Below are 11397 nucleotides of genomic sequence, written 5' to 3'. Positions count from 1 at the left end.
GACCCAATTATTTATACGTTATGAATCACTAATTTCTTGAGACAGCGATAGCAAATCTACAATCTCTTTCTAGCAAGATTAGGGTTTCTTCGTGTGGGCCTTGAATCTTGGACTTTGAAGTTTTTGGAATTTGTTTGACGTTTGTTGGAGTTTCATAGCCTTTCTAATAATCATGCAATTATGGGACCCTTCCCTTCCATTAACACCAACTCTGCATTATTTTAGATTTTTCTCAATTTATTAATTATGAGTAATATCAACTTCAAGATTTAGCATTGAATGCCCTTATTTTTTTTATGTTGCTTATAAAATTCATAATTTTCTTCTTTCATTTGCTCAATGCCTTGAATTTATCCAATGAATATCTGAATTAACATAATAATTTTTAAATTAATTATATTATTAATAATGTCTGTTCGTGGTCAATTAGACCCATCAACTCCTAAATAAAATCAAGTCTAGCCTAATTAAACCCAATTTGCCAAGGGAAATTATAGTGAAAAAAAAAAGGGTGATTTATCAAATACCCATTACCCAAAACAATGAGGATTGTTCAGTAACAGATAGCTACAGAAATGATTTTTGCTTTGGTGAAGATGAAAATCATCACAAGTAAAATATTATTGGATCCTCCTTCACCTAATCAATTTCTTTTCCAAAATTTAGATTTTCAAAATCACGTACTCCCAAACATTAAAGCAATTTGAAGAAATATGGAGATAGATTGAAGAATCAAGAAATTGTTTCTTTTTTAAAAAAAATTATTAAACAATATTTATATTATTTAATATTGAACAAGTATTTTATCAAGCTTTACTTAGTAACACTGTTAAATTAGGACTTCATTAGACCATTATTAAAGTTTTGAAGGGCTTATTTGACTCCAAACAAATATTAGGAGCTAAATTAACTATTGAATAAAAGTTTAAGGGTGAATTTGAATTTTTTTTCCAATTGAAAATGACAATAATGTCAATAATTCTCGACCCTTCCATTGAGATAAAACTTTGCCATAATTGCCTTGGGCAAGCAGTATTCAGTTCAAACCGAAAAAATTGATTGAATTGAATTGATTTAAAAATTTGATTCGATTTTTTATACATTTCGATTTGATTCAATTTTTAATTTTAGAAATTTCGGTTATTTCTGTTCGGTTCGATTTTGGTTCGGTTCGATTTTGATCAGAAAAAAATCAAAAAAATCGAATCGAACCGATTAATAATAATAATATGTTTTTTCAATAATATAGAGAAATTAAATCATATTAAAATTAAAATATTTTAATTAAATTTTAAAATATTAAAAATAAAGTGTAAAAAATAAAAAAAATTATTAAAAATTGAAACCGATCAAACCTAATCGAATCGAACCGAATCAGACCGATTCGATTCGATTCAGTTTCTGATCAAAATCGATTCGATTCAATTTTCATAAAAACTAAAATTTTAATTTTTAGTTTATTCAGTTCGATTCAATTTTAAACCGAACCGACCGAATGCTCACTCCTATAATTGCCTACATGCAGTACCTTTCAAGACTTACTATGTATAGAAAATCCAGAAGTTTTAATAAGATTTTTAAAATTTAAAAATTTATTTTTTTTTAAAAATAAATTTTCATTAAAAACTAAAACTTCTCTTTAAATAGGAAAATGTATAAATCAATTATTTTATAACTCCACAGACTAGAAAATTCAAAAGAATAAGTTCCTCAAAAATCTTTTCGCAGAACACCAGAGAATGGAAAACTTATTTTGTATACATATTTTTAAAGAGAAGTGATTAAGTACTCTCATTAAATTGCATATTACTTAATTAACTCTTAAATTTATTTATTTTTTTATTTTAATTTTAAATTTATTTTTTATTTTTAAATAATAATTATTTTTTTAAAAAATTATTTTAATTTAATAGTGATTATTAATATTTAATATATTTATAATTAATATTAAAAATTTATTATATGATTTTGTTAATTTAAAAAAAATAATTTTTATTTTTTAATGGTAAAAAATTATGTAAAATTTAAATTTAAAATGTTATAAAAATATTAATAATGTTTTTAATAGATGTGATAATGATTTTTATTTATAAAAATAATTATTTATATTTAATTTAAAAATAATAAGAATGATAAATAAATTAAATTAACTTAAATTTTATAATTAATTTATTTAATATAAAAAATTTCAATTAAACTCTATTATATTTAAATTAATTCTAAATAAATGAATAGAAATGAATTGAATATTTATTTAATATATCTAATTATATATTCCGATGTCACTATGGCTTAGACTTGGCTTTGGTCATGTCGGGCTTTGCAGTTGGGTACTTTGGCTTTCAGTACCATCCGACGGAGCATCCAGATCCGCCCGCCATTGTTGGTATTGGATATCTCCAATTCTCTTCCCTCTCCAGAAACCTAGAGCAATCACGAACAAATTGTCTTCAGTGGCGGGAATTCGATTCAAATTCAATAAACAGAGGCCCGCTTTGCCCTAGAATCCTAAATAAATGGATTCTAGTGTTGTGAGAGAATTTATAAGGAAAGAATTCCCTGATTGGGACGACGAAGTGATCGCCACAGCTCGATTCAAAGCATTTAGCGGCCAAAGATCCGATTGGGAATCCAAATACCTATTTTGGAGGGATTTGATTCTCAAAATTGCTCGCCATCTGGGCATTTTCCTTATTGGACCTTCTCAGGTTCAATTTTCTAACACTTCATTTTCTTTCAGTCTCGTTTGGTTGAACTCATACTTGCGCCATTGCTAACTGCTTTCTTATTGTTAATTTGTGCTCATTTTTTTGTTTAATTTTTGGGTTAAATATGAAGGTGAAAAATGAGTGGTTTAATCGAGGAGGATTGACCCCTTTATGCCTTGATCATGTACTGGTGAGCTTCTTCAATGAATGTATACTTATTTTCCAATTAGTTCGTTTATTTACCTTTTCTATCCGTATTTTTTTATATTGTTATTTTTCAGTTTTTAATGTATAGTGAAGGTGATGTTGTACGAAGTGTTGATTTTGTGGATCCTACAAGTGGGCGACTCTCCCAGTTATTTAGAAAAGTAAGAAATTTGGTGGTTAAATCAACCACAACCCTGGACTTAATGCTGGAAGATAGTGTCATTCTTACAGCTTTATTGAAGGTGTGCCATTCGAAGTTGCTTTATCCTTTGTTTCATCATCTGGTTTCAATTTCTTCTTTTCATCTCTGTTGTCTTGGGCTGAGTCGGTTCTTATTTTTATATCGTTAGAAAAATAATATATTTCATCCAAATTCATCCGGCTTAGGTACTTGATTGACCCTTTGATGTCACTTTTGGAGTTGTATTCATTTTCCTTAATTGTCATCTCGTTTCATGATATTTAATCGGTGTTTTTTCCTGATCTCTGCACCATTAAGTGTCACTTTTTTTTTTTCAAACTTCCAATCTCTATTTTTTTTTATATTACTTTGATGTTTGATTATTGAAGTTATGTGATTGTGTGAAATCTTTTTTTTTTTTTCTTTTTTTCCTTATTTGATATATAGGAAAAAGCTACTGAAATTATCAAACTTTTATCTCAAAGTCATTGGACATCTTCATGCATTGTTACTATGAGGAAGTTCCAGGATATGTGTGGAGGACCAAATGAAGCATCTGCAGTTTTGAGTTATCTGTCTGGACTAGGGAAAGCACAATTTCTCTCAGTTAATAAGAAGGAACTGATAGAGGTATAACACTAGGATGCTAGCTCAGTGGTGGAGATTATTGCAGTGTTGCATAATCACTATAAGATTGCGTTAAATTACTTTCTTGCAGGGCGTTAAAGTTTCCCTATCACCAGCACCAGTGCCTACCATCTCAAGCTTGGATTATGATGTTCTGCACTTGATATGGACAACAGAGAAGCTTCAGCAGCAAATTGATTTGATTGATCGGCGTTATGAAATGTAACTCCTGTCTCTTCCTTGCTTACACAATATATTGCATGGAGGTTGAGACCCAATATAATTATTTCACCTCAAACTAAATTAGCAAGGACAGCAGCAACTATTTTTTGTGCCAAGTACTGGTAAGGGTTGAATTTCATGTGAACTTGGACCAGCATGAAATTCTGGCCTACCAAGGCCATAATCATTATTTTATCATTTTATTAAACCATATGAGATAACACTATAGCAGCAATTGAAACAGTTGTGTAACATTCTTTGATACCATGAACAAATGAAATAGGATCTATAAGCAATCACTTTGTGGGTGGATTGATAAACAAGTTTTATTTATTACATGTCTTTTTTTTCTAAATGCAGATCAAGGAAATCGGCGTTGGTGTATGTGAAGTCTGGAAATAAGAAAATGGCCATAAGGCATGCTAGGGAGATGAAGTTGGCCTCAGAAAGTAGAGAAAAATGCACTTCGCTTCTGAACAGAGTGGAGGAGATTCTTAATGCTATAATGAATGCTGAATCTACAAAGAAGGTAATTGTTGCTTTAAAGGATTTTAAGATGAGCTTCATCTGTAACTTGTCAATTTTTCATCTTTTTTTCATGTCAATTCGGTTAACTAATTTTTTGATTCATGATGAATTTTAGAGTTGTAAATTAGGGGAACATTTAGAGAAAAAAAAAAAAAAAAAAGAACTTAGAAGAAATCAGATTTCAGATTTTTCCCCCTTTCATGCCAGGTAACTGAGGCCATCCAAATTGGAGCTCAAGCGATGAAGCAAAACAGGATAACTATGGAGGAAGTTGATCTCTGTTTGGAAGAACTTGAGGAGAGTATTGATTCTCAAAAACAAGTTGAAAAGGCTCTGGGTATTCTCTCTCTCTTTCTCTTTCTCTCTCTCATTTGTACATATAGGCTTTAGCTGATACCAGCAGGTAATTTGGCAGTCAGGCTTTATAAATTTTTAGTTCAAAAGATGTTATTTTTGCTTTGGCATGTGATATTTGGCCCTTACAATTGCAGAATCAACTCCATCATATGCTGGTATTGAGGATGAAGATGTTGAAGAGGAGTTCAAGAAATTAGAGTTTGAAGTAGGAAGTGACGACCTCCAACCTTCAGTTCCAAGGATTGGAGTTAGCAGTACATCAGGAGAAACAGGTAATTTGGTATCCACCGACTCACTCAGTGATGCCTTGTCAAATCTCAAGCTTCGGGATGTTTCAGAAAATCAGGTTTTTGTGGGGGCAATGAGGACCGATGGATCAAAAGATCTTACACTTGAAGCAGCATAAATGACAGGGAAAACAAAATTCATTTACCATTCTAGCATGTCTATGATGTGAAATTCTCTAGCTGTTGGGTTCTCACGTAATTTTGTGTATTATAAATCGACACTGTATGGTTCAAAATTCAAATATGTATATACAACAAAATTCAAGTCACTGAATTATGATGTTCATCTTCTCTCAACTTTGATAAAGGATATGATAATTCTTCTTTATTCTTCATGGTGTCAAAAAGAGTAAACTTTACTATCCCTCTTCAAACAAGAGAGAACAGGTAATCTCTTCTTTGTTTATTCGTCCAAACTTCTTCTAGAAAAATTAATAAAAGGAAAATTAAACATGTAGTAAAGGAAGTAGAATAAATTTACATGTTGTAATGGAAGTGGAATAAATTTACACCTAAATAAAATTTATATGAAACGAAATGAACATGACACACCGCATTAATGATCAAAAGCCCAGGTCCTCGTACATTTTCAAGCTAATTTACACTTGTAATGTTTCCTTCACTCGGTCGATTCACAAGATGATGAGCAAATGATCGAACGACAACCTTGGAGAGATTATTGAGTTGGGTTCATTATATTGTCGTCACCACTTCGAGCAAAATCTATCCCTCAGCTGGTGCCTGGTAGAACTCTTGATTTGATTCGCTTCCCTCAAATTCGCAGAAGAGAATATGGCTAAGCAGGTTCAGGTTTATCTTCTGATGACTAAATTCAGGCCACGAACAAGAAAACCTATTAAGCTCAATCAACTGCAAGCTGCATAGATTAGAGACAATCATGAATTTTCTTTGTTCCTTTTTATTTTTCAAATATACAGAGAGCAAGAGAGTATATGTATATATACCTAGGAAAGTGGGGCGTGCATGCCAAGGATCTTTTCCCAGTATTAGAAGATCATTATCATGCAGATCAGATTGACCAAAGTCTGATGATGGGTGACTTTTGCTCTTGTGGCCTGCAAGATAATAGGATGATCAATAAATATAATTAATGAAGAAGTATTCAATTCAGTTGCCAATTTTTTTAGTAAAGCATTTAAATTTTCTCGAATTCTGATACCCCATTGGCTTGATTAAAGGCCAAATCACTAAAACAAGTCCAAACTTCAGAAGAAATTCCCAGTGACCTTGGGGAAAGATTTATAAGGAGAGTAGCGCATCCATTTGCAGGATAAAGATTCGCACGCGAGACAGAAAGAACTCCATCTTCATCCACAAATGAGACTTCACCCGTATATGCACGAGACTTTCTCTGCTTAAAGTGAGTTGTAGAACGAGAGACTTTATCCTAGTGAGCGAGGTGCATAGATGTTGACCTTTCTTAGAATTCCCATCTACTAAACTTTATAGATTGAGTTAGTGTTTCAATTAATCGGGGTAAGTCTAGATTATTGACTTCACGAAGCGGGAAGAACATCAATCAACATCATTTCTCAGGCAGATGATTGACTAGTTCCTGCATCTCGAAGTTGAGAAAGCTAGCCCCGACTATCCACTTAGTCTTTCTTCTTAAGACTCTGGGAACAGACTTCGGGCTTCTCAGGTTGGAGCCGCTTCTAAGCCAATTCAATTATTTCCCTGTAATTATTTTGAGCATCGATTTTTAAGTAATTATCAATTTTTATTTTAAACTTTTAAATGGTTGATTTTCTCTTTTCATATTTTAGTTTTATAATTCATAGAGATATGGCATAGTAAAAGAACACATTTTATAAATTTTTATTTGATCATAATTGAAATTTGAACTCCAAATTTCATAATTTTAGAGATTAAATTAAACTTACTGCTTACATATTCTACCACTTTAAAAAAAACTACCTCACGTATTAATATTTCTAAAAAAAAAAAAAATTCTCTATTAACATTAATCACATTATTAATATTTTCAATATTTATTTTAATTATGTTTTAAGATTAATAATTTCTGATATATATAACATTTATATTTCCAATAAGTATTAGACATATATAGTTCATATTTATCCGAACAAAATACATTGAATTTCTATTGATTAGCATATATGGATTAATTATTTGTTTCATAGCATAGATATTATCCCATAAAATCAAGAAATATGCAAAAAAAAAATTAATTTTATATTGTTTTTGCTAATTTTCATGTTTAAGGAATTCAATAAAATATTGTTTTTCTTTCAAATAATTTATTCTAGACGAGGAATTAAAGCTTATCGAAACTGTTTGTATGGCTTCCTCTAGAATTGGGGATGGAAGAAAAAATTATAAAGAAAATTTAATAACTTAAAATTTTTTATAACTGAAGTATATCATATTTGAATATAAAATTAAAAAAATCAAACCTGATTGATGCTTGGATCTTTGAGCCTATGGCGTGTTAATCGTTTCAAGAGTTATTATTCTGCACTATTGAACCATTGGACCTTAATGAAGGAGCAGATCGTGCAAATCCCACGGGCGTGGCCGCTCCAGAAAAAGGCATAGCAGATACAGGAGGAATGAATGGCATAGGTAGCACCCCACCAAGCATAGCTGGATTTGAGAACATTGCTGGGGTGCAACCAACACCCATTGGAATTCTCGTATCCATTTGTAGTCCCATGGTCGGAAAATGAGCCAAATTTGTTGCCTGTATATGTGTGGGTTGCATTCCAGTTCCCACAATCATTGGCGGCATGCAAAAGCTGGTTCCTTGTGACATTATCTGCTTCCAGGTATATCATTCAGCTTAATTATTACCCATACAATGATGTGTTTAAACTTAAATAGAATCATATTTACGCATCGTACCTGTAGCTGAAGCTGAAGGGTCTTCAGATACTCAATTGCATTGTCAAGCACTGAAACTTTATCCACCTTCGGACCACATAGAGCAAAACATAATTAGAAAAATTCGCATGATATCGGAGAGCAGCTCATATTATGTTGGATCATGGACATGGCAATATATACCTTGGTGGAATTAGGTAAGAGAGCTTGTAATGCACGCATCTTCTTGGTGATCTTATCTCTTCTTTTCTGTTCGATCGATACAGAAGAGCTTGGTTAGATTTCTTACAAAACAATTTTTTCCCGTTTCGAGGAGGAGAGACGAGGGAGGGGAGGAGGGAGGATTGATTCACAGTAAACTCACCCTTTCAGACTGTTTATGGACTTCTCGACGTTTTCTCTTGGCACCTGCATGAGCAAATGCAGGTTTCGGCACTTGTTGATCTCCCTCATCAGTCTGCAGCAAAAACATCATTATACGTAAGTTACAACATATAATAGGACACAAAAGGCAAATTTTACATATGAAAGTTCTGACATACTTCGCTTGAAGACACCATCGCTTCCTTGTCTTTGTTATTCCTCCTCAAAGTAGAATAACTTAGATCATTTGAAGCTCCCCAAGAGCATAGTGAAGTAGCTACAGCCAATTGATCTTTAGATTTCTCTCTATCAGGATTTCCCTCGACTGTATTTGCTTGTAAGCTTGAGTTTGAAATAGGCGCACGCTGTTGGAACCGCTTGCTTTTAATGGCATTTCTATGGTCAGGAGCTTCAGATTGCTCATCCTGGGGTGACTCTTCCGAAGTCTTAGCAATCTGCTGTATCTGGTCTGTCTTAACAGTGACTAGATCTTGATGTTTATAGAAATCTTTAGCATTTCCTGAACCACTTGTTGACTCCAGTACGAGTGCTGTATCATCTGCAGGAGTTTTATCCTGGTTGCTTTTTAAACCCTGAACTCTTAATGAACTTGGACCATCTGCAGGTTCTGTTGCACCTTGGTGCTGGTCATCGACTTTAGAGAGCATTGCAGGTCTTAAGAATAGGGAGAAGTTTCTTAACCTTAAGTCTTTATCAGTTCTCGAATTAAGCTGCTGCAAATTCGAGTTGGGCAATCTACCCATTGAAGACAAGCTTTGGCTCCCAGTCGCAATTGATCTGCTAATTGAAACTGAAGCTTGGCATCGCTGCAACGAAGACTCGTATAACGGACCTCTCCTAGCTTTTGTAATTTGAGGAATTTCAACTGGAGATGCATCATTTCCCAGCCTGAAATTTTCGTCTTCGCATTCGGGTACTATCTGGGACTCTGTGAGATGCTCATCATACGTGTTATTTCGGGTTGTCCCCAGAAAAATGTTGAAATCGTTTTTGTACGAACCGGGAAACAAGTCATCAGAATGGTGATCATCTTGCACAGAACGCTTATTCTTGAAGAGGTCCCCACGATCTGGAATATTGTTCTCAGTCCGCAATCTTGGTTTCTTTGAAGTACAAATTTTTGGACAAGTAGACCGTCCACGCATCAGAATCTGACCATTTTCCCATACCAATTCCGCAAACTCATCAGCCCTGCATCAGAAAATGCAGTCAAAACAATGCAAATATACAAGTTAAAAGAAACAGATTTCTATCTAAACAAGGTTCACAAAAGAACTTACATGGGAGCTAAATCTGCCAAAACACGACCCGATTGAACTTGATTCAGGCTTTCCTCTGTGATTGGGATGAACAGGTTATGTGTTTTTCAGAAAATCTAAATAGAGGAGATTATGACGAGGAAAAGAACAGCAACAATGAAGGACAAGGAAAAGATAATGGGGAAAATCCTGATAGGATACGCTTAGATATATCAGCAGAAAGGATAGCATGAGATAGGCCTGTGTGTAAAACAAAGTAACATGACTTGGTCCAACCTCGACCACACTAATCATAGAAATCAACGAGTCATGAAATCTTCCAAATAAAACGTCAATTCATGGTCTCGATTCAAAAGGTGGCTCAAGTGAGATTCATTCAGAAAGCTGTGTCCAAAATTTAAGCACGTCTCATACAAATGGAAATAAAAATTAGGATTAATAGTAACCGTAGGCTCGTGGATCAGACAAGGACCCATCTACTTTTCTGTTCACATGCTCATGACTTCATATAACTGCACCACTTCACCAGCTGCATTAAATTCACCGGGACCTAAAGATTAGGACTCTTACTTTTTTTTTTTTTCAATTTTATAAAAATAATTGATTTACTTTAATAAGTTAATTAAGTTATTTATAAAAAATGAATCTTTCATGAATAAGGAAAAGATTCGTTAAAAGCTGAAATGATATTATCCGAGCGAGAAAATCATTTTCATCGCACTGCTTCAAGGCAAGGAAGACAGCGACATTGCATAAGCAAGGAAGTTTCAATACGAGAATGACACCACGACATGTGACCATTCGAGCAAATTGAGATTGTCCACGTGGACCTTAGGTCTTGTTTCTAGATTAGGCACTTTAGTAGAGGGCCCACTTTCCCAACATCCGGTTGAAATCGGACCATGCACATAAAGATTCATAAGGGAAATTCAACAGAAGGGCAACAAAAGAAAAGGAGAAGGGAGAGCAAAACGTGCACTTCACGTGGCACACCTGCGGCTGTTCACGTGTCCCTCTTATTTTCTGTCTGTACTTTTTTTGGGGGACTAGGTGAGGAAACGAAATCACAGCCACTCGTATTCCAACGAACAGATAGGATTGTTTGCGAATAAAATTATATGAATCATGAAAGATTAGATTAGATGAGATTCGATGGGCTGAAATGAAAAGGAAAACGGCGCCCACCACCGACCCATCGAATGATGCACACAATACTTCTTCAATTTCTCTGATGGAAAAAAATAATAATACCCACAAGAAATGGAGTGTTATTTCTTTTGCCATGATGCTCAATTGTCAAAACTATGATCCACATCCTCCACAATCTTTCAATGTAATGTTCTCTATAACTTGGGAATTTCATGTCTGCTGGTGCTGAATATACATCAATCATCTGTAAACAAGTCATTATCCCAGCAGCAACAAAAATAAAAAAATATAATGGAATTCCTTAAAAAATTGCACACCACTTATACTATTCATTATTATTTTATTTCAAAACCTTTCTCTTGAAACTTCAGCTGGAACTCGAAAGTAAGAACTCGCTTGGGTTTGTAGCTGGTTAGGTGAACTATTTGAAGAAGTTGAGTTGGGATCTAACCGACTTCTCAAATAATTGAGGTGAAGTTGTCTGGTATCAATCTCACCAGTCCCTAATAACTACTTGCAGAAATTAAAGGCCACCATCTTCAAGAGTTCCATCCAAATATCATGGTTAATTTCTTTTCATTTCACTGAAGGATGGAGTGAAATATGGATGTTATTTTAAAAAT

General features: G+C 33.6%; 2 protein-coding genes across 3 annotated transcripts; one reads left to right on the top strand and one right to left on the bottom strand.

Annotated features, from left to right (window-relative positions):
• The first annotated feature begins 2287 nt into the window (after positions 1-2287).
• On the top strand, positions 2288-5401 carry LOC110615567 (charged multivesicular body protein 7). Of its 2 annotated transcripts, none has more exons than XM_021757498.2 (8): positions 2288-2708; positions 2839-2898; positions 2990-3157; positions 3544-3726; positions 3815-3945; positions 4306-4474; positions 4681-4810; positions 4965-5401. In XM_021757498.2, exons 1-8 carry the CDS (start codon positions 2517-2519, stop codon positions 5234-5236), a joined length of 1305 nt encoding a protein of 434 aa, XP_021613190.1. In that variant the 5' UTR covers positions 2288-2516; the 3' UTR covers positions 5237-5401. The 2 variants fall into 2 exon arrangements, with proteins under 2 accessions (XP_021613190.1, XP_021613191.1); XM_021757499.2 differs by having other exon boundaries at positions 2289-2708; positions 3004-3157.
• A 147-nt stretch (positions 5402-5548) lies between these two features.
• On the bottom strand, positions 5549-9972 carry LOC110615566 (transcription factor PHYTOCHROME INTERACTING FACTOR-LIKE 15). The gene is made up of 8 exons (XM_021757497.2): positions 9647-9972; positions 8525-9557; positions 8347-8439; positions 8166-8231; positions 8004-8069; positions 7556-7917; positions 6083-6193; positions 5549-5994 (listed from the first exon to the last, which is right to left on the bottom strand). Coding segments are annotated over exons 1-6 (1578 nt in total). The 5' UTR covers positions 9649-9972; the 3' UTR covers positions 5549-5994; positions 6083-6193; positions 7556-7599.
• Positions 9973-11397: the final 1425 nt, after the last annotated feature.

This window comes from Manihot esculenta, chromosome 5 (assembly GCF_001659605.2).
Source record: "Manihot esculenta cultivar AM560-2 chromosome 5, M.esculenta_v8, whole genome shotgun sequence".
In the NCBI taxonomy this organism is placed as follows: Eukaryota; Viridiplantae; Streptophyta; class Magnoliopsida; order Malpighiales; family Euphorbiaceae; genus Manihot; species Manihot esculenta.
This window is presented reverse-complemented; position numbering and strand designations above follow the sequence as displayed.